Source organism: Etheostoma spectabile, unplaced genomic scaffold, assembly GCF_008692095.1.
Source record: "Etheostoma spectabile isolate EspeVRDwgs_2016 unplaced genomic scaffold, UIUC_Espe_1.0 scaffold517, whole genome shotgun sequence".
Taxonomy (NCBI): domain Eukaryota; kingdom Metazoa; phylum Chordata; class Actinopteri; order Perciformes; family Percidae; genus Etheostoma; species Etheostoma spectabile.
The window spans coordinates 296,005-319,166 of record NW_022605625.1 but is presented as its reverse complement, the minus strand read 5'-3'; the positions used below and the strand labels follow the sequence as shown (position 1 = coordinate 319,166).

At 46.0% G+C, this 23,162-nt stretch overlaps 2 protein-coding genes and 3 long non-coding RNA genes across 7 annotated transcripts in view; 3 read left to right on the top strand and 2 right to left on the bottom strand.

Moving 5' to 3' along the window:
• Positions 1-1,558: 1,558 nt before the first annotated feature.
• On the bottom strand, positions 1,559-2,643 carry LOC116686865 (uncharacterized). The gene is made up of 3 exons (XR_004331385.1): positions 2,497-2,643; positions 1,849-1,890; positions 1,559-1,647 (listed from the first exon to the last, which is right to left on the bottom strand). It is a non-coding gene; the product is annotated as an uncharacterized LOC116686865 (long non-coding RNA).
• A 2,111-nt stretch (positions 2,644-4,754) lies between these two features.
• Positions 4,755-12,835, top strand: LOC116686867 (RNA-binding Raly-like protein; the record flags this gene model as incomplete). Its single annotated transcript, XM_032511912.1, is given in 4 exon segments — positions 4,755-4,893; positions 4,972-4,984; positions 10,874-10,925; positions 12,338-12,835. Coding segments are annotated over 3 exon segments (191 nt in total), but the record flags the coding sequence as incomplete, so codon positions are not given.
• On the bottom strand, positions 11,758-21,395 carry LOC116686871 (uncharacterized). The gene is made up of 3 exons (XR_004331388.1): positions 21,301-21,395; positions 21,055-21,059; positions 11,758-11,769 (listed from the first exon to the last, which is right to left on the bottom strand). It is a non-coding gene; the product is annotated as an uncharacterized LOC116686871 (long non-coding RNA).
• Positions 13,853-23,162, top strand: part of LOC116686870 (uncharacterized) — a 22,964-nt gene continuing 13,654 nt past the window's right edge. The window contains exons 1-2 of the long non-coding RNA XR_004331387.1: positions 13,853-14,122; positions 18,327-18,330. This is a non-coding gene — a long non-coding RNA (uncharacterized LOC116686870). The remainder of the gene's footprint in view (positions 14,123-18,326; positions 18,331-23,162) is intronic.
• LOC116686868 (5-hydroxyisourate hydrolase) overlaps positions 21,661-23,162 on the top strand; it is a 5,710-nt gene continuing 4,208 nt past the window's right edge. The window contains exon 1 of one of the 3 annotated variants that reach the window (XM_032511913.1): positions 21,661-21,740. In XM_032511913.1, coding sequence (XP_032367804.1) covers positions 21,692-21,740 — 49 coding nt within the window. In that variant the 5' untranslated portion in view covers positions 21,661-21,691. The remainder of the gene's footprint in view (positions 21,741-23,162) is intronic. The other 2 variants (XM_032511914.1, XM_032511915.1) reach the window with 2 other exon arrangements.

Sequence of the window (23,162 nt, the reverse complement as noted above, 5' to 3'; positions counted from 1 at the left end):
ACCATTCATAAACCCGGGGACCGTCTCCTCAGCGCCAGATCGTTACGCATTACTGTATCCGCCGTTGTCCGTCAGTGCTGCCTACCATCCTCCACCACCCACCCTCATCCGCGTCTGTGTTTTGTCATCTCCGCTCTCATTAAACCACCTGAACTGTACCTCGTCTCGTGCATTTTGTCATCTCTGTGGTTCTGTCTTACTGAAACGTAACAACACGTAGCTTTTAAAAGAGCAATATCAGCCCCACGCATCATCTGATCCCGGTTGAATCCGCCCAGAGCCACGAAACTGATAAGGGTTTGTGTTATTTTTGCAAATGATGGTGCGAGGGCCGGAGTTGGGTGTTAACCGTGGATGCGATCTGCTGTCTGCTGCATCTGAGAGTAATGGTTCAATGACAGCGATACACCGCCTCAAACCTCTCAAAGCGCCCCTTCAGCGTGTGTGTGTGTCGGTCGGTGTTTGGTCGGTCTGTGTGTGTGTGTGTGTGTGTGTGTGTGTGTGTGTGTGTGTGTGTGTGTGTGTAGTGTGTGTGGTGTGTGTGTGGTGTGTGTGCAGGACAGGGAGGTAACAGCGATAAACACCTCATAACCTCTTATAGCTTCCCTTTCAGCTGTGTGTGTGTTGTGTGAGTGTGTGTTTGGTGTACGTGTGGTGTGCGTGTGTGTGTGTGTGGTGTGTCTATGTTGTGCGGTGTGTGTGTGTGTGTGTGCGTGTGGTGTAGTGGTGTTATTTGCATGTGTGTTGTGTTCTGTGTTTTGTGTGCTGTGTGTGTTTGTGTGTGTGTCTGTTTGGGTGTTGCGTTGTGTGTGGTGTGAGTGAGTTTGTTTTGTGTGTGTATGTGTGTGTGTGTGTGTTTGTGTGTTTGTGTGTGTGTGTGTGGTCGTTTGTGTGTGTGTGTAGGTGAGTTTTGCGTGTGTGTGTGATGAGTTTGCTGTGTGGTGCATTGCGTGTGGCGTGTGGTTGGGTGTTTTGTCTGTGCGTGTGTGTGTGTGTGTGTGTGTGGTGTGTGGTGTGTGTGTGTGTTTGCTGTGTATGTCTGTGTTTGCGTGGTGTTGCGTTGTGGTGTATGTCTTTGTGTGTTGTGGTGTGTTTTGTGTGTGTGTGTGTGTGTGTGTGTGTAAGTGCGGTGTTGGCGTGTGTAGGTCTGTGTGTGTGTGTGTGTGTGTTTGTGGTGTGTGTGTGTTGTGTGTGTGTGAGTTTTTTCCTCTTACCCTGCGAAAGAAAATGATGCTTGTGAGGTTAAAAAAAGAAAAAAAAAGAATTAATCCTAAATTGTCCAAAGTTGTTTTTTTTGGATATAATATTATTTTTCTCTCTTCTTTTTTTCCTGGGCATGAATGTGAGAAAACGTCCCTCGTCCATTTAGTGGAATAATCAAACGTACATATGAAAATGGCTGCATTTATAAGCTCTTAGAGCCTAAACGCCCAGAAGCACCAGAACACACCTCCCTGTAAGACCAGCATGCCCAAATGCCCCTGAACACACCTCTGTAAGACACCACGCCCAGAATGCACCTGAACACACCTCCCTGTAACCACCACGCCCAAATGCCCCTGAACACACCTCCCTTTAAGACCAGCACCCCAATGCACCTACACACCTCCTGTAACACCAGCACGCCCAGAATGCACCGGAACACACCTCCATGTAAACCAGCACTCCCATAGCACCTGAACACACCTCCCTGTAACACCAGCATACCAGAATGCACCTAACACACCTCCTGTAAGACCAGCCACGCCAAATGCCCCTGAACACACCTCCCTGTAAGACCACACACGCCAGATGCCCCTGAACACACCTCCCTGTAAGACCACCACCCCAGAATGCACCTGAACACACCTCCTTGTAAGACCAGCACACCCAGAATGCACCGGAACACACCTCCCTGAGAACCAGCACACCCAGAAGTGCACCTGAAACCCCCCTCCCTTAAGACCAACGACCACCCAGAATGCACCTGAACACACCCTCGCTGTAAGACCACACGCCCAGAATGTGCACCTTGAAACCACACGCACCTGTAACCCCCCGCACGCCCAGAATGCACCTGAACACACCTCCCTGTACCATCATGACCCAGAATGCACCCTGAACACCCTCCCTGTAAGACCACACGCCCAGAATGCACCTGAACACACCTCCCTGTAAGACCAGCACACCCAGAATGCACCTGAACAACCTCCTTGTAATACCAGCACGCCCAGAATGCACCTGAACACACCTCCCTGTAAGACCACACGCCCAGAATGCACACTGAAACACACTCCCTGTAAGACCACCACACCCAGATGCACCTGAACACACCTCCCTTAGACCACACGCCCAGAATGCACCTGAACACACCTCCTGTAACACCCACGCCCAGAAGCACCTGAACACCCTCACTGTAACACCACCCCAGAACACCTGAACAACACCTCCCTGTAAGACCAGCACCCCAGAATGCCGAACACACTCCCGTAACCCCAACCAGAATCACCTGAACACCTCGCTGTAAGACCACACGCCCAGAATGCACCTGACACACCTCCCTTAAGACCAGCACCACCCAGAATGCACCTAACACACCGCCCTTAAGACCACTCACACCCAAATTCACCTGAACACACCTCCTGTAAGACCAGCACACCCAGAATGCACCTGAACACACCCTCCTGTAAACCAGCACCCCAGATGCCCTGAACACAACCTCCCTGTAAGACCCCACACCCAGAATGCACCTGAACACACCTCGCTGTAAGACCTCACGCCCAGAATGCACCTGACACACCTCCCTGTAAGACCCACGCCCAGAAGCACCTGCCACACCTCCCTTAACGACACACACCCAATGCACCTGAACACCTCCCTGTAAGACCGCACGCCCAGAATGCCCTGAACACACCTCCTGTAAGACCAGCACACGCCCAGAATGCACCTGAACACACCTCACTGTAACCAGCACCCCATAATTGCACCTCCTGAACACACACCTCCCTAGACCAGCCCACTCCCACAATGCACTGAACACACCTCCCTGTAACCAGCAACCAGAATGCACCTGAACACACCTCCTGTAAGACCAGCACGCCCAGAATGCACCTGAACCACCTCCGCTTAAACCAGCACCCCCAGAATGCACCTGAACACCTCCTGTAAGACCACCACACACGCCAGAATGCCCCTGAACACCACCTCCCTTTAAGACCACCACACCCAGAAGCACCTGAACACCCTCCCTGTAAGACCGACACCCCAGAATGCACCTGAAACCACCTCCTGTAAGACCACCCCCGAATGCACCTGACACACTCCTGTAAGACCAGCACACCCAGAATGCACCTTACACCTACCTCTTGTAGACCAGCACGCACCAATGCACCTGAACACACCTCCCTGTGAAGACCAGCACACCCAGAATGCACCTGAACACACCTCGCTGTAAGACCACACCCCAGAAGGCACCTGAACACACCCTCGCTGTAAGACCAGCACGCCCAGAATGCACCTGAACACACCCTCCCGTAGACCAGCACACCAAATCTCACCTGAACCACCCCCTTTAAGACCATCCCTGTCCCAGAATCACCTGAACACACCCCCTTATACCGCATGCCCAGAATGCACCTGAACACACCTCCCTGAAGACCATCATGCCCAGAACTGCACCTGAACACACCTCCCTGTAAGACCACAACCCCGAAACACCTCAGCCATGCACGCCCAGAATGCCCTGAACACACCTCCTTGTAAGACCATCAACGCCCGAATGCACCTGAACAGCACCTCCTCTGTAAGACACGCACGACCCAGAATGCACCTGACAACACCTCCTCTGTAAGACCAGCACGCCCAGATCATCTGAACACACCCCTTAAACCAGCAGCCCAGAATGCACCTGCCCACACCTCCTGTTAAGACCACCACCAACCCCAGAATGCCACACCTGAAACACACCTTCCCTAGTAAGACCAGCATGCCCAGAATGCACTGTGACACACTCCCCCTGTAAGACCAGCACTCCCAACTGCACCATGAACCCCTCACTGTTAACACCAGCACCCCATAAGCCCCTGAACACACCTCCCTGTAGACCAGCACGCCCACATTCATCCTGCAAAAAAAAACAAACCCTCCCTGTAAGACCAGACAGCACCAGAGCACCTGAACCACCTCCCTGTAAGACCCAGCACGCCCATAATGCACTGGACACACCTCCTGTAAGCCACACCCGAATGCACCTGAACACACCTCCTTAAGACCAGCACGCTCCGAATGTAACCATGCACCGCTGTAGAGCTACAACCTCCCTGTAACATAATGCCTTGAACACACCGCCCTGTAAACCAGCATGACCAGAAGCACCTGAACACACTCCTGTAACCAGTACGCAATGCACCTGAACACACTCCTGTAAGACCAGTCACACCAGATGCACCTGACACACCTCCTGTAAGACAGCAACCCAGTATCCTGAACACACCCCCTGTAAGACCAGCACACCAGAATGCACCTGAACAACCCGCGTAAGACAGCACGCCAGAATGCCTGCACACCTCCTTGTAGACCACATACCCTTGGGTGCAAAGACAGGCGCAGTGGCTTGCATTTGCTATTTAAGCGACGTGAATGCTGGACGGGAAACTGCCAACTGCGTTGGTCTTAAACCAAGTGTGTGTGTGTGTGTGTGTGTGTGTGTGTGTGTGCGTGCGTGCGTGCGTGCGTGCGTGCGTGCGTGCGTGCGTGCGTGCGTGTGTGTGTGTCAGAGTGTCCTCAGGGCAGAGAGCTCAGTGTGTCGGACTCTCCTCACCGAGGTTCTGTCAGCAGTCTGGAGAGAGAAAGTCCTGAACCAGGAGAGGCCAGCGAGGACGAGCCACTGCACTACCAGCCCTACTACCCCCACAGGGTAAATATATATCACTAATACCCCCACAGGGTAAATATATATCACTAATACCCCCACAGGGTAAATATAAACCACTACTACCCCCACAGGGTAAATATATACCACTACCAACCCCACAGGGTAAATATATACCACTACCACCCCCACAGGGTAAATATATACCTACCACCCATAAATTCATACTACTACCCCCCACAGGTAATGATATACACTACACCCCCCAGGGTAAATATATACCACTACCACCCCACAGGTGTAATATATACCACACAACACCCCACAGGTAATATAACCTACACCCCCACGTGAAATATATACCACTACACACCCACAGGGTAAATATATACCACACCACCCACACAGGTACAAATACCGCACTACCCCCCCCACAGGGTATATATACCACTACCCACACCGCCGGGTAAATATATACACACACCCCCACAGGATTAAATATATACCACTACCACCCCCACAGGGTAAATATATACCACTACTACCCCCACAGGGTAAATATATACCACTACCACCCCCACAGGGTAAATATATACCACTACCACCCCCACAGGGTAAATATATACCACTACCACCCCCACAGGGTAAATATATACCACTACCACCCCCAAGGGTAAATATATACCACTACCACCCCCACAGGGTAAATATATACCACTACTACCCCCACAGGGTAAATATATACACTACTACCCCCACAGGGTAACTACATAACACCACTACACTACCCCCCAAGGGTAACTATATAACACTACTACCCCCACAGGGTAACTACATAACACTACTACCCCCACAGGGTAACTATATAACACTACTACCCCCACAGGGTAACTATATAACACCACTACTACCCCCACAGGGTAACTACATAACACCACTACTACCCCCACAGGGTAACTATATAACACCACTACTACCCCCACAGGGTAACTATATAACACCACTACTACCCCCACAGGGTAACTACATAACACTACTACCCTAAATGCAGAGACCAAACCCAGGAGACAGAGAAGCAGTTAAAGGTCTCTAATGGGGGGTGATAGCAGGGAGGGAAAGCAATGAGACAGGTTGGCGTAGACCAGGGCCCGGTACCTTCCAGACTGGAGGTCTTTGAGAAGGCCAGTCTGCACTGAGGCCCACTACAGAAGGAAGTGTAATACTGTCACCTTGTGGCTCAACTATTAATTACACAAGGATGAAACTCTGCTGTGAGTCTGCAAGTCATCAAGTGTCAGAAAATAGGAAAACACACAACTTCCTTCCAAGACCCAAAGATATAATCATGGTGTAAAAAAGGCAAAAAGCAGAATAGAAAGCTGTAACCAGGGACTATTTTGTTGTGTTTGGTGTGTGTGTGTGTGTGTGTGTGTGTGTGCGTCGTGTGTGGTGTTGTGTTGTTTATTCCGTGGTGTGCTGTTGTGTGTGCTTGTGTATGTGTGTGTGTAAGTGTTGTGTGGTTTTGTGTGTGTATATCGGTGTATGTGTGTGTGTGTGTGTGTGTAATCCGTGTGTATGTGTTTTGTGTATCCGTGCGTGGTGTGGTGTTACCGTGTGTCTGGTGGGTGTGTGTGTCCGTGTGTATGTGTGTGTGGTGTGTTTTGTGGTGTATTCCGTGTGTATGTGGTGTGTGTGTGTGTGTGTGGTGTATGTGTGTGTGTGTTTGTGTGTGTGTGTATACCGTGTTGTGTCTGTGTGTGGTGTGTGTGTGTGTGTATATGTGTGTCCGTGTGTGTTGTGTGTATAGTCCGTATGTTTGTTGTATTAGTCCGTGTGTAGTGTGTGGTATATCCGTGTGTATTGTGTGTGTGTGTTTGTGTGTATCCGTGTGTATGTCGGGTGGTGTGTGTGTGTGTGTATATTCCGTGTGTATGTGTGTGTGTGTGTGTGTGTGTGTTGATGTGTGTTGTGTGTGTGTGTGTGTGTGTATATCCGTGTGTATGTGTGTGTGTGTGGTGTGGTGTGTTGTGTGGTGTGTGTATTGTGTGTGTATGTGGGTATGTTGTGTGTGTGTTTGTGTGTGTGTGTGGTTTGTGTGTGTATATCCTTGTATGTGTATTGTGTGTGTGTGTGTGTGTGTGGTATATCTGTTGTATGTGGTGTGTATGTTGGTGTGTGTGTGTAGGTGGTGTGTGTGTGTGTGTGTGTGTATGTGGGTTGTGTGTGTTTGTGTGTAGTCGTGTGTAGTGTGTGTGTGTGTGTGTGTTTGGTGTGTGGTGTGTATTCCTGGGTGTTGTGTGTGTATGTTGTTGTGGGTTGTGTGTATATCGTGTGTATTGTGTGTGTGTGTGTGTGTGTGTGGTGTATTCCGTTGTGTGATGTGTGTGTGTGTGTGTGTGTGTGTGTGTGTGTGTGTGTGTGTATACCGTGTGTAGTGTGGTGGTGTGTGTGTGTGGGTGTGTGTATAATCCGGTGTATGTGTGTGTGTGTGTGTGTGTAGTGTATGTTGTGTGTGTGTGGTGTGTGTGTGTATATCCGTGTGTATGTGTGTGTGTTGTGTGTGTGTAATGATCCGTGTGTATGTGTGTGGTGTGTGTGTGGTGTGTGTGTGTGTGTGTAATATCCGTGTGTGTGTGTGTTGTGTTATCCGTGTGTTGTGTGTTTGTGTGTGTTATCCGTGTGTATGTGTGTGTGTGTGTGTGTGTGTGTGTGTGTGTGTGTGTAATGCATCATCCGTGTTGTGTGTGTGGTCCCGGTGTGTTTGTGTGTGTGTCTGTGTGTGTGTGTGTGATGTGTTGTAATCCGTGTGTATGTGTGTGTGTGGTGGGTGTGTGTGTGTTGTGTTATCCGTGTGTATGGATGTGTGTGTGTGTGTGTGTGTGTGTCTACTAGAGAAGATCACTTCGATGATTCAATTATCTAATTGGTTCCTTATTAATTTTCTCACCACCGAATTAATCGTCTGTTGTATTTGAGAGAATAAAAATAAAAATAGACCTGACGGACTGTTTTACAATTACAAATTCCTTAATCTGCTTTATTGTGAAGGTCTTAAATTAAGGAATGGACTATTTACCTGCCTCCGTTCATCCCTTCATCCGTCTTCTGTCACGTGCAAAATCTGATCCCTCCATTGCATGTTGTTGCCGTGCTTAGTGTTTTTTACACAATAAACCATGTAAAATGCGTTGTTTTTTTGTTTAATTGTGTAAACGGGTCTTTTATTTTGAAGTTGTACTCATTTGATGATGACGTCACACAGCCACAGAAAAGCTCACGCTCCAGGATCAGCCAAAATGTCGTTGTTTTCCTCAATTTTAGAAGCATTTCTTTGAAGAAAAAAAAAATCAGCTGTTATCTGGAATAAGTAAACTTTAATTTGTCATCATTTAAACCAGTGAAAATTTTGTGTTTTTTCTGTAAAAGGCTCAAATTAATTTGTTGCCACGTGGCGCCATTATGCAAATATTGAGGTGAAATGTGGACATTTTGCCTATAATGGGCTCAGATTGAATTACCATAACTTTAGGCTACTTACTCTAACACTATCTTTGCAATTATTTGTAGTATTTTCGAAGAAAAACATAAAATGTATTTATACTATGTTATTCCAGCCATTTCGTAATTAGCATATTTCCTAAATTATTAATTACACACTAATGTACATGAATTGCTCACCAATAAAAATGAGTTATTCCAAAGGAAATCATGTTGGCGCACTCAAATTATCTGTTGGTCCGATGACATTTAATATTTAATAAACCCTTCTGGTTTAAATAGGGAGTTCCTGAAGGAAGATTATGGATCAGAAATATGTTTTAATTGGCCATATAGTTCAGTAATTATAAGTTTAGTCCGTGTGTTATTTTACTTATTTTGCCCCTAATTAAGTAAATTGTATCCGTGTGTCTTCTTTCAGGTGAACATGATAGACTTATTACAGTGTTATTATTAATAATTATCAAAAACTACAATTAAAAAACTAAACTAATTTGACTGTGAACATTGGGCTATGCATGTTGACACATATAAGTTGAATTTGTTTGGTAATTATTTCAATAAAAGCATGTTTTTAAAGAAATAATGGATTTTTTTTGGCACTTTCCACAAGCATGGCAACAAATCATTTTTTTTTTTTTGCAATTTCATTATTTAAGCATCCTGGAGTAATAAAAACACATCAAGACATTTTTTACCATGTGTAAAAAATAATTCATGCAAAGAGGGTTAACTCGAGACATTGAACGTCTTGTTGCGTCACACCGCACGGCGGGAGGGGGGCGGGGGGCCGTCAGGCGTGTGCGGGGAACGTGAACGAGTGGTGCGGTTCAGCGTTGGGTGCGCCGGGTTGTAGGGGTGCGTCTTTATTCAAGGCAGCTTCGCCGGGGTGTTGGAGGGGCAGAGGTCAGGGGGGGGGCCGGTGGCGGTGGTGCGTTGGGTCACTGGTTTCCGTCTCTTTACGTAAATCAGAATGATTAGAGATTAGGCGTGGGCAGGGATCAGCGGTTGCGCGTGTGTGTGGTGTGTGTGGTGTTTGTGTGTGTGGGGTTGTTGTGTGTGTGTGTGTGTGGGTGTTTGTGGGGGCTCTGTGTGGTGTGGTTGGGTGGTGTTGTGGTGTGGTGGGGGTTGTGGGTTGGTCGGGTGTGGTGGTGGGTGTGGGGGGTGGTGGGTGTGGGGCTGGTGTGTGCTGTTTGGGTGTGTGTGTGTGTGGTGGTGTGGGGTGGGGTGGGGGTCTCGGGTGGGGGGGTGATGGGGGCCCTGGTTGGGGGGTGTTGTGGGGGTGGTGGGGGTTGTTGTGTGTTGGGGTGTGTAGTACGTTTTGTGTGTTCTCTGTGTGTTCTCGTGGGTGTGTGAGTGGTGTGTGGGGGTTGAGGATTGTACTGAGGTGAGATGTGGGTATGTGTGTGTCTGCGTTGTCTGTCAAGTAGTTTGGGTGGTTGTTGTTGTGGGTCTCTGTGTCTGGCTGTTTGTGTGTGTGTGTGTGTGTGTGTGTTGGGGTCTCTGTTTCTGTCTGTGTGTTGTGCTGTGTGTGTGTTCTCTTGTTCTGTGTTGTGGATGGTGGGTGGGGGGGGTGGGTGTTTTAGATTGTGTGTGTGTGTGTGTGATATGTCCGTTGTCTGTTTGTTGTGTGTGGTGTGTGTGTGTGTGTGTGTGTGTGTGTTTTGTTGTGTGTGTGTGTGTCTTGTTGTGTGTGTGTGTGTGTGTTTGTGTGGTGGTGTGTGTGTGTGTGTGTCTCGGTGTGTGTGTGTGTGTGTGTGTGTGTGTGTATCCGTGTGTTGTGTACTGGTTGTGTGTGTGGTGTGTGTGTGTGTTGTTTTTGTCGTTGTGTGTGTGTGTGTGTGGGTTTTGTGTCTGTGGTTGTGTGTGGTGTGTGTGTGTTTGTGTGTCCTGGTGTTGTGTGTGTGTGTGTGTGTTGTGTCTCTGTGTTGTGTGTGTGTGTGTGTGTGTGTGTGTGTGTCTCGTGGTGTGTGGTGTGTATATCCTTGGCTGTGTATGTTGTGTGTGTGTGTTGTGGGGTGTTGCTGTGTGTGTGTGTGTTTGTGGTGTCTGTGTCATGTGTGTGTGTGTGTGTTTTGTTTTCTGTTTCTGTGTGTGTGTTGTGTGTTTTGTGTTGTGTTGTGTGTGGCTCTGTGTGTGTGTGTGTTGTGTGTGTGTCTCTTTGTGTGTGTGTGTGTGTGTCTCTGTTCTGTGGTGTGTGGTTGTGTGTGTGTGTTTCTGTGTGTTGTGTTTGTGTGTGTCTGTGTGTGTGTGTGTGTGTGTCTCTGTGTGTGTGTGTGTGTGTGTGTTGACCACACACGCAAATTGAAAATGTTATTTGAGTTTTTCTCTCACGGTCTTTCATTTTTCTCATGTATGTATAAAAGAAATTTGTTGGCTATTTATGTGCAGCCCCCGAGAGATGGGGCTGCTGGTGCGTGTGGTTAATGATTGTGATGATGAGATGCTGATAGAGTGATATGAAAGGATGTAAAGCTGTTGTTGATGAAAGGCAGTCCCCCACCCCCCCCCCCTCTGTGTTCCCAGATAAAGCAGCATCCGTCTGATCTGGAGGACGATCTGTGACGCTGCAGCTCAGGTATCAACTCTCACACTGAGACGCGTTCAAGAACCTCAAAGGATGGTGGTACATACACACAGTGTTTTTTCACATTGTCCCCAGACGCCCCTATAATCTAGGAGCCAGCCCGTAGAGCCCCGTTGTGAACCCGGGAATGTTGAGAAACAAAAGTTTTATCGCAGAAATGTGAAATATGGGTCCCCAGCATACAGAAAATGACGGATGCTAATTTTCATCTGTTTTTGCATTATTTGTATTATTAGCAAAATTAGCATAATTAGCTAAATCCTTCAGATTGACAATAGATTGTTGCACTGTGCAATCCGTTTCTACACTATTTGAGTGGTTTAAGAGGTTTTAGAGGATGCTTTTAATTGCTTTTAATTGCTTTTAATTGCTTTTTATTAATTTAGGACAAACTTTTAGGGTAAACACAACAATCTTACATTTCAGAATCACAAGAGCTCTTGCTCTTTGATGTGAATGTTGGATAACCTAAATTTGTTTAAATATTTTGCGGCCCGGTCATGTTTTCATGCAAATAAGACTTGGCAGCTAGCTGTTGTACTTGTAATAAGTATGTTGTAAAGCGAGGGAGCACAGTCTAGTTTTAAAGTACTTGAAACATTTAAAAAATGTACGGAAAACTTAATCATAAAAGGATTAGTTTCACCAAATATTCTTCCTTAAAGCAGAATGCCGGCGTTAATAACCCTGGTGGTGTCTCCACCTCCGGGACCCTCTCGAGTCCCTCGGGTCAAACTGACCCGGGACTTATTTTGGGGTTTTAAAAATAATTCTGAAATAACATTTTACTTCTTCATCTATTAGCAAATATTGTCTTTATCTCCGTTTCCAACAGCTGAGATAACATCTATGTTCAGGGAATGCATCAGTCTCTACTAGCACACTATTAAACATGGAAGTGGGGTTTTATGTCATAAGGTTATAATTCATGTTAAAAATCCACTATGGAAACAACATAAGTGTCATATCCAGAATAATGTTCTGAGTCAGGAATACATGTTCATCACAGGAAATAAGGAAAGGACGCTGATTTCAGGTAGAAAAAATGTAACTTGGGACCATTTTTCTTCTTGTATAAAATTGAAATGGGTCAATTTGACCCGAATACCATGCGAGGGTTAACTCATAGCCATATCAAACAAGCTAATCACAAACAACCCAAATGTTAAGGAACGATAATCTTTGGTGCAACACAACTTAAGTTGCGTGCTCGGCAAGAGAGCTCGTCTGAACCCCGATCCGTCCTGCACGTGTGCAAGATGTTTGTGCATGCGCGCGTATATTAATGGAGTGTTATGGTCTCTGACGTGATTGCCTACCTGTTGAATTTCCACATTTCCCTGCTGGTGTCCTGGAGATCCATAGACATCTGGTTCCAGACTCCTCTCCGGTTCTCTTTCCAGATCCCTCCAGGAACAGGAGCTGGGATCGGTACCAGCTGGGATGGAAGAAGCTCCGAGGAGGCGTTCATGGAACCGTGAAGAGCATCGGACGGACTCTCCTCCTCCTCCGGCCCTGAATCCGTCTCTCTTCTGCCCGCCACTGTCACTTATGATGACAAACTCCCCAACGTGCCCCCCATACATCGCTGACTCTGGTCCACTTCTGATGACAAACTCCCCAACGTGCCCCCCCATACATCGCTGACTCTGGTCCACTTCTGATGACAAACTCCCCAACGTGCCCCCCATACATCGCTGACTCTGGTCCACTTCTGATGACAAACTCCCCAACGTGCCCCCCATACATCGCTGACTCTGGTCCACTTCTGATGACAAACTCCCCAACGTGCCCCCCCATACATCACTGACTCTGGTCCACTTCTGATGACAAACTCCCCAACGTGCCCCCCATACATCGCTGACTCTGGTCCACTTCGGATGACAAACTCCCCAACGTGCCCCCCATACATCGCTGACTCTGGTCCACTTCGTGCACAACTCCCCACGTGCCCCCCCACTACATCGCTGACCTCTGGTCCACTTCTGATGACAAACTCCCCAACGTGCCCCCCCATCATCGCTGACGTCTGGTCCACCTTCTGATGACAAACTCCCCAACGTGCCCCCCATACATCGCTGACCTGGTCCTCTTGATGCAAAACTCCCCAACGTGCCCCCCATACATCGCTGCCTCTGGTCCACTTCTGAGACAAACTCCCCAACGTGCCCCCCCATACATCACTGACTCTGGTCCACTTCTGATGACCAACTCCCCAACGTGCCCCCCATACTTGCTGACTCTGGTCACTCGTACCGACAAATCTCCCAACGTGCCCCCCATACATCGCTGACTCTGGTCCACTTCGATGACAAACTCCCCAACGTGCCCCCCATACATCGCTGACTCTGGTCCACTTCTGATGACAAACTCCCCAACGTGCCCCCCATACATCGGCTGACTCTCTGGTCCACTTCTATGACAACCTCCCCACTGCCCCCCATACATCGCTGACTCTTTCCACTTCTGATGACAAACTCCCCAACTGCCCCCCATACATCGCTGACTCTGGCCCTTCGATGAACAAACTCCCCAACGTGCCCCCCTACATCACTGACTCTGGTCCACTTCTGAGACAAACATCCCCAACGTGCCCCCATACATGTGACTCTGGTCCACTTCGGATGACAAACTCCCAACGTGCCCCCATACATCGCTGCTCTGTCCACTTCGGATGCACAACTCCCCAACGTCCCCCCCATACATTGCTACTCTGGTCCTCGGATGAACAAACTCCCCAACGTGCCCCCCATACATCGCTGACTCTGGTCCACTTCGGATGACAAACTCCCCAACGTGCCCCCCCATACATCGCTGACTCTGTCCACTCTGACAAAACTCCCAACGTGCCCCCCATACATCGCTGACTCGGTCCACTTCTGATGACAAACTCCCAACGTGCCCCCCATACATCGCTGACTCTGGTCCACTTCTGATGACAAACTCCCCAACGTGCCCCCCATACATCGCTGACTCTGGTCCACTTCTGATGACAAACTCCCCAACGTGCCCCCCCTACATCACTGACTCTGGTGCTCTACGCTCACATGATGCCACACGGGACTATACAGCTAAACGTCTGTGATTTTATAAAGCACCACACCGTCACAGTTTAGAAAAGATCTCCTACTTTTTGGGGAACAGCCATTTATTTCAATCGCAGTGATCTCACAATGCTCTTAAAAAACGTTTCCTTGCAGAGACCTGATCAGCGGCGGACTGGGCATCTGGAAGGGAGTCCATGAGTTATTTTATGCATTCAGCCACAAATATTCCAGATTGTACTGAGGCGAGGTAATTCCATTCAATTCAGATCAATTTTATTTATATAGCGCCAAATCACAACAGTTTTCTCACTGCGCTCTCCATAAAGAGCAGGTCTAGACCAGACTCTGGGATGTTATTTATCTCCCAGGTCTTTCCATAGAGAGCAGGTCTAGACCAGACTCTGATGTTATTATCTCCCAGGTTTTCCATAAAGAGCAGTCTAGACCGACTCTGGATGTTATTTATCTCCCAGGTCTTTCCATAAAGAGCAGGTCTAGACCGGACTCTGGGATGTTATTATCTCCCAGGTCTTTCCATAAGAGCGTCTAGACCGGACTCTGGGATGTTATTTATCTCCCGTGTCTTTCCATAAAGAGCAGGTCTAGACCAGGACTCTGGGATGTTATTTATCTCCCAGGTCTTTCCATAAGAGCAGGTCTAGACCGACTCTGGGATGTTTTTTATCTCCCGGGTCTTTCCATAAGAGCAGGTCTAGACCAGGACTCTGGGATGTTATTATCTCCCGGTCTTTCCATAGAGAGCAGTGTCTAGACCAGGACTCTGGGATGTTATTTATCTCCCGGTTCTTTCCATAAAGAGCAGGTCTAGACCAGACTCTGGGATGTTATTTATCTCCCGGGTCTTTCCATAAAGAGCAGGTCTAGACCAGGACTCTGGATGTTTATTTATCTCCCCGGTCTTTCCATAAGGCAGGTCTAGACCGGACTCTGGATGTTATTTATCTCCCAGGTCTTTCCATAAAGAGCAGGTCTAGACCCTGACTCTGGGATGTTATTATTTCTCCCGGGTCTTTCCATAGAGAGCAGGTCTAGACCAGGACTCTGGGATGGTTATTTATCTCCCGGTCTTTCCATAAAGAGCAGGTCAGACCAGGACTCTGGATGTTTTTTATCCCCCAGGTCTTTCCATAAGAGCAGTGTCTAGACCAGGCTCTGGGATGTTATTTTCTCCCAGGTCTTTCCATAAAGAGCAGGTTCTAGACCAGGACTCTCTGGGATGTTATTTATCTCCCGTCTTTCTATAGAGCAGGTCTAGACCAGGACTCTGGATGTATTTATCTCCCGGGTCTTTCCTAGAGAGCAGGTCTAGACCAGACTCTGGGATGTTTTTATCTCCCAGGTCTTTCCATAAGAGAGCGGTCTAGACCGGACTCTGGGATGTATTTATCTCCCAGGTCTTTCCATAGAGAGGCAGTCTAGACCAGGACTCTGGGATGTTATTTATCTCCCGGTCTTTCCATAAGAGGCAGGTCTAACGCAGGACTCTGGATGTTATTTTACTCCCGGGTCTTTCCATAAAGAGCAGGTCTAGACCAGGACTCTGGGATTATTTATCTCCCGGGTCTTTCCATAAAGAGCAGGTCTAGACCGGACTCTGGGAGGTTATTTATCTCCCGGTCTTTCCATAGAGAGCAGGTCTAGACCAGACTCTGGGATGTTAATTATCTCCCAGGTCTTTCCATAAAGAGCAGGTCTAGACCAGGACTCTGGGATGTATTTATCTCCCAGGTCTTTCCAAAGAGCATCTAGACCGGACTCTGGGATGTTATTTATCTCCCGTCTTTCCATAAAGAGCGTCTAACCGACTCTGGGATGTTATTTATCTCCCAGGTCTTTCCATAGAGAGCAGGTCTAGACGGACTCTGGATGTTATTTATCTCCCAGGTCTTTCCATAAAGAGCAGGTTAGACCGGACTCTGGGATGTTATTTATCTCCCGGTCTTTCCATAAAGAGCAGGTCTAGACCGGACACTCTGGGATGTTATTATCTCCCGTCTTTCCATAAAGAGCAGTCTAGACCAGGACTCTGGATGTTATTTCTCCCAGGTCTTTCCATAGAGAGCGGGTCTAGACCAGGCTCTGGATGTATTTATCTCCCAGGTCTTTCCATAAAGAGCAGGTCTAGACGGACTCTGGGATGTTATTTATCTCCCAGGTCTTTCCATAAAGAGCAGGTCTAGACCGGACTCTGGGATGTTTATTATCTCCCAGGTCTTTCCATAGAGGAGCAGGTCAACCAGGACTCTGGGATGTTATTTAGCTCCCGGGTCTTCCATAAAGAGCAGGTCTAGACCAGGACTCTGGATGTGTTTATCTCCCGGGTCTTTCCATAGAGAGCAGGTCTAGACCAGGACTCTGGGATGTTATTATCTCCCGGGTCTTTCCATAGAGAGCAGGTCTAGACCAGACTCTGGGATGTTATTTATCTCCCGGGCTTTCTAAGAGCAGGTCTAGACCGGACTCTGGGATGTTATTTATTCCCAGTCTTTCCATAAAGAGCGGTCTAGACCAGGACTCTGGGATGTTATTATCTCCAGGTTCTTTCCATAAAGAGCAGGTCTAGACCGGACTCTGGGATGTTATTTATCTCCAGGTCTTTCCATAAAGAGCAGGTCTAGACCAGGACTCTGGGATGTTATCTATCTCCCAGGTCTTTCCATAAAGAGCAGGTCTAGACCAGACTCTGGGATGTTATTTATCTCCCGGGTCTTTCCATAGAGAGCAGGTCTAGACCAGGACTCTGGGATCGGAAGGCTGAGTTCCTAATTTCCAAGCTAGGTTATTAATAAAAACAGAGCCGGTGTGTTGCAAATTTCTAATTTCTAATCTAGGTTATTTTATTTAAAATCCATAGTGCATCTACAAGTGGAAGCATGTAACAGAGTACATATACTCAAGTAGAAATTTGAAGTACTTGTACTTGTAGTTTTTGTGCCATTTTCTACTTCTACTCCGCTTCCTTTCAGAGAGAATATCATAAATCTTTACAAGTTAGGATTATTGCACACAAAGCACATGTAGTTTATAAAATCTGATGTTTTTTTTTTTTTAATGAAACTAGCCAATAATACAATATAACAATATAACAGACTACAAGTCCAGCTGAAATGATTAGACCATTTAACACACACACACACTTTCTAAAATGGGAGGATTTTTCTGCATTGAGTACTTTTACTTTTAATACTTAAAGCGATAGTGTGTAGTTTCTGTCGCCGCCACGAGGAATTTGAAGTAATAACAACAAACCATCTGAATACTTCTTCCACCACTTGCACCTTCCAACAAAAAGCATACAACTAATAAGCTATAGTGGCAGATTTTTAGTTTATTCTTATTATATTATATACTGTATTACACCGAGAAAGAAACATTTTCTGTACTAATTATGGCTAATAACTAATAATATTGGACCCATATTGGTGTTTTGCCCTCACCTTGCTCCAATTCTGGACTCCACACTGATTAGTGGTAATAAAATCAGTGCGGCAGCAGCTGGCGGCTCCTTTATGACACGGTTTATTTTCATCCGGTGTTTTATAATTATGTGCATAACCAGATGCGTACAGGACGATAACGTGGTTCCACGTCAAAGGCTCAAGGTTTTATGACTCTCTGGGTGAACTACACGGTTTAATTCGCCCAGAAAAGCGGTGATAAATCAACAGACAAGTTCCTGAAATGAAGATTAGCTAATACATCTACACGTAGAGCAGATAAGTGGAAAGATGGGAGGATGAAGTAGAGCTAAATTGCTCTCGGTTAGCAACTTATCAGGAATAGGTTAGCATTGTTAGGTTTAGTTAACCCATTCTAGGGTCATCCCTATGTTCCCAGGGTCCTAGATGTGCTTTAAAATATAAACTAACTTTGTAAGTGCTTGGTCAGGACTGGCTTTGCAATACGACTTGCAGAAAAACGAAGGGATACGGACGTTTCAAATGCAGTTTGAGCCGTAAAGATCCGTTCAGCCGCTGTGGAGATATCAGCGTCTACAGTCAGGAAAACAGGAACTTGAGAAGAGAAACACTTTATTTCAGAGATGAGTTTGGAGCTCTAATGGAGAAAGCTGAGCGGCCAAATTCAGGAGAAAGGGTAGCGGCTTTTTCTCAAAAGCCCAGAATCATTTATCAGTTATCTGAGCAGCTGCTGTGAGAGACTTTTAGGGTGACTTTACTGTCTTTTCAGAGGCTGTTGCGGGCTCCGTTTTAAATCTAGATAAAGAAGATATTGGTGTCACATGAAATAGGCATCTAACATATCTATTTGGTTCCAACCATGTCATGCCAGCTTGTCTGGAAGTTGGCTGAATGACTCTCTAAAGTTGGGTGCATTTTGTTGAGGGAAAAACTTGCATGCAATATTTAAAGGGGTCTGTTGACCTCGGACCTCTGAACATCCGAATGAAAACGGGATCTATGGACGCGGCCGGGTTGGTTCAGTGGTAGAGCACACACGTACGTCAGGGCGTAAACCTCAACGCCGAGGTCCAAGGTTTGAGTCTGACCTGTGACAATTTCCCGCAAGAGATAATTGACCTTTCCCCTATTTGTGTGTTTATACTATAGCCTCTAATAAATCAAGTCTATGCCTTGTCTTTCAACCCTAACAATTGACTGATGTACGCGTTTCTTTTTTGATAGTCGTGCCGCTTCCATCGTATTTTACATTTTATAATATTGTCAAGGCATGACCACAACCCTGGGGAAACATTATGTCTAGCATTTTAACGGGGTTTGGCTTAACTCGTGCATTTGCAATTGCAGTGTTAAATAGAGCCCGACCGATATATTGGCGGGCCGATATATCGACCGATATATTGGCGGGCCGATATATCGACCGATATAAGGCATTTCCCGATATATTGGCACCGGCATTTATAATGGCTGATTTTATTTTTTATTTTTGTTATACTCATTCAAATAAATGAATATTTCAAAAAATAAAAACGGGCCGTCAACCATGTTATTTGTCCACCAGAGGACGCTCTACAACGTCCCTGTTGGCAACCCTCCATTGACAGTTCATCTGTGGACATTGAAGACACCGGCATAACATTAACACTTGATGGGGAACAGAAATTAACATTCATCACAATATTCCAAAAGCACATCTACGTCCGTACCCCCGCAACTCCTTCGAGTCTCCTTGATTTCCTGTTGGTGAAACAGGGTCAAACGCAGGACTTTCACCCAGGAGACCGGCATGTGTCTTTAACCATCCGGTTAATCCCGCGCGTCACGGATATGTAAGCCCACCCACGACCTTTTCCTTGACATAACAGCCTCAAAGGGGACGCCAATAGTCCTGACCGAGTTTAGGTAAAGCGTGTTATCTGACGCTAGACAGGACTTTTAGCGTCAATAACAACAACAAAGACACCTCACCAAGTTTTACGAGATGCGAGTGAGAATGTGTTGTTGTTTCACGAGATTTTGGGTGACTCGGGTGGTTTTATGGAGAGTAAAGCCACCTAAAGTTCTCTCAAGTCAAACACATAAAGACTTTTCTTCTGGTGTGTGATGAGACGGACAACTGTGTGACTGACTGTAAATATGTTTAAAGAATCCATGTAAAAATATTTGTTGGTTTAAAAATTTTAAAGGTCCCATGACATGGTGCTCTTTGGATGCTTTTATATAGACCTTAGTGGTCCCTAATACTGTATCTGAAGTCTCTTTTATATAGACCTTAGTGGTCCCCTAATACTGTATCTGAAGTTCTCTTTTATATAGACCTTAGTGGTCTCCTAATACTGTATCTGAAGTCTCTTTAATAGACCTTAGTGGTCCCTAATACTGTATTCTGAAGTCTTTTTATATAGACCTTAATGGTCCCTAATACTGTATCTGAAGTCTCTTTATATAAGACCTTAATGGTCTACTAAGTACGTATCTGAAGTCTTTTATATAGACTTAGTGGTCCCTAATACTGTATCTGAAGTCTCTTTATATAGACCTTAGTGGTCCCCTAATACTGTATCTGAAAGTCTTTTTATATAGACCTTATGGTCCCTAATACTGTATCTGAAGTCTCTTTTATATACCTAGTGGTCCCCTAATACTGTATCTGAAGTCTCTTTCCCAAAATTCAGCCTTGGTGCAGGATTCCAGCCACTAGAGCCAGTCCCACAATGAGCTTTCCTTAGTATGTGCCATTTCTGAGTCTGTATATTTTAAGGTGTGTGTGTGTGTGTGTGTGGGGGGGTGTTGACCAACTGCCATTTTGCTCATTTGAAAGCCATGATGTCTCTCTCTCTCATGGGTGGGCCAAATTCTCTGGGTGGGCAAAGCAGAGAAAGGGGAGGTAACCTTTCCCCTTATGACGTCATAAGGGGAAGATTCCAGATCGGCCCATCTGAGCTTTCATTTTGTCAAAGGCAGAGCAGGACACCCAGGGCTCGGTTTACACCTATCTCCATTTCTAGCCACGGGGGGGGGCATAGGCAGGCTGGGGGGGAAAAAACTCATAAAGTCTCATTTTCATGCCATGGGACCTTTAAAATATGTAGGCACATGTGCACATTAGTGGCTCTTTATACTCAAACATTTCAGACTTTAAAAAAAATGTTACTACACATGTTTTAATAAGAATTCCTGAAACATTCAAAACCATTTTGAAATAATTTAGTTTCTATGTAGTTTCTGCTGTTGGTGCTTAGGTGTTTGTCCTCAGTGCTACATGTGATGTGTTCCTGTTTGAGTGCAGTAAAGGTGTTTTTCATCAAATAGATGTGGGGTTTGTGCTTTGTGTGTGTAATGATAATGTGATTCTGCAGACAAATGTGAGGGTACAGACCTGTTGGCTTGGTAGGGGATCTGCAGGGGGTCCAGGGCTGGGTCGGTGGGACAAAACAAGGCGCTTCAAGGACTTCGGGACCACAGCGGTCATTCAGTCCTGTCATCCTTGATGTTTTTCGAGGACAAGGATCATGTCGGAGGACTTGAAGATGGCTGGTACTCATGAAGCATTCGTACTTTTAGCTACAAAAAGTAAAGTACTCAGGGCTGGAGTCAAGTCCACCTTTGTCGAGTCCAAGACAAGTCCAAGACCAGGACTAGTCCAAGTAAAGACAACATGACGTCAGACTGGACCAGCTGTTGTGATTGGCCTGATTTCTCCTCTTATTTCTTTCCAGTGCCCAGAGCTGACAGAGGAGGTAGCAGCTCGTCTTCACATTCACCACGTAACACACACACACACACACACACACACACACACACACACACACACACACACACACACACCTGACACATTTAAAAAAAGACAAGTAAAAACGGTTTTGTGTGACAGGGCACCTTTAAGCAGTCTGCAGCTGCTGTTGTCGGAAAAACAACACACGGTGCATTCACTTGAAACTAGTAAGCCTCGTGGTGCATTCAAAGTTATTGTAAAAAGAAAATTGTCCTACAATAAAAAGTTGGTTGAGACGACAACACCATACCATATGTAGGCTATGACCATGATATAGTCAGTGTTTTAATTAAATCAGCCTGGGTGTTTGAACAGTTAAGTCCCAATCAGACGCGGGACAAGATGTTGTTGACTGAAGGGAAGCGGCGCTCTATCAGCTTGTGTTATTGATTCATCAAAGCCAGGGCAACCTTTGACACTGTGTTTTCGTGCAGTGCATGCTGGGTAAGTGGCTCTGAGCTGTGGGCGTGTGCAGTCGCTGCTACAACCGGTTGGATGGGTTTTTGGGTCCTGAATGAACTCGCTGCAACAGACACACACAGAGGTAAGACTTCTACAACACACTACTCTCACACTGAAACGCACAAATATCCCACTACTGCATCCACGTTTTATCAATACTTTGTGTATATATGTGTCATACTATGTATCAGAAGTATACGCGTGTTATCTCTAGAAAGTGGATTTAAAGCATTGAACATAAGTTGTTTGTCCATATTTTGATAGATCAACATTTAGGCTTTAGCTCTGATCTTTATCTTTATCTCTTTTCTGTACTTTTACATCTACACGTGCGTGTTGTACTCGTGTTTCCAGACAATCAAGAATCACACGTTTATGATCTGTAGTTTTCAACAGAACGGGGTTGACAATTGACAATTTCTTTCAACTTTTAGATCCGTGTTTTAGCTCTGATCTAAGCTTATAAAGTAGTTATTTATTATATATACGTACAGTATAACATCTGCATGTTGTACTCATGTTCCTAAACAGAATCAGCTCAGAGTTTCTCAGTCTTTGGGTTTTAACCCCTCTTGTGGTCTCTTCATATGCATAAAAGGGCGTTTATTATTTTACATTTAAAGTTTAAAATTACCTATATTCTGCCTCTATGTTCTTTAATAACTTTTTAGATTTTTTTAGATTTTTTGTGTTTTTTCCCCCACATTTTTATCACTTTTTATGATGTTTTGGCACTTTTCTCCAACGTCTTCCGATGTTTTTGACGGGGGGTTTGATCGTTTTCGTTGCTTTTCCCAACGTTTTGCTGTGTTTTTGTTTAACATCTACGGCGTCCCATATTTTATGATATATATATATGTATATATATTTTTTAAACGGGTCAACAGACAGGACAACATGAGGATTAAAATGAAAACACACAAAAATGCCACGCACATTCACTTTCACATGGCAGCTCAACAACTCTAATTGCTGGAGATCATGGGATTTTTGGGGGGAGGGGGGGGGGGGGGGGGGGGTCAGGGGTCAAATGGCTGAAAGTCTTGTGTGAGAAGCACAGAGCTTTTTTAATCTGCTGGTTCACTATTGATTGTTAAGAAAAAAATTCAAACATTTCAAATATGTGTCACAAAGTCAAGTAAACTCATTTTTGGCTGATGCTTGTGTGATGTTTATGGGGGGGGGGGGGGGGGGAAATGTTGCTGCTGTTTCTCAGTCTGGGTTTTACGACGGGTGGATGGTGTAACCGATCGCCCAGTTACCATAGAGACGCTGCAGGAGGTTTTATTTGTCTTCTTCCAGATGAACGCCAGACCGATGAGTTTGAATGATTATGGGAGCAGTTTTGTGGATGTGGATTTAGAAACAAGGATAGACATATAACATAGACAGTTAAAGAAATGGACCATCAGGTCCCGTTGCTCTGGACGGTAACCAATAGTAGACGGTAGACCAGTGGAGTCTGTTAGAAGCTCTTTAGGAAGTGAAGTCTATTAGAAGCTCT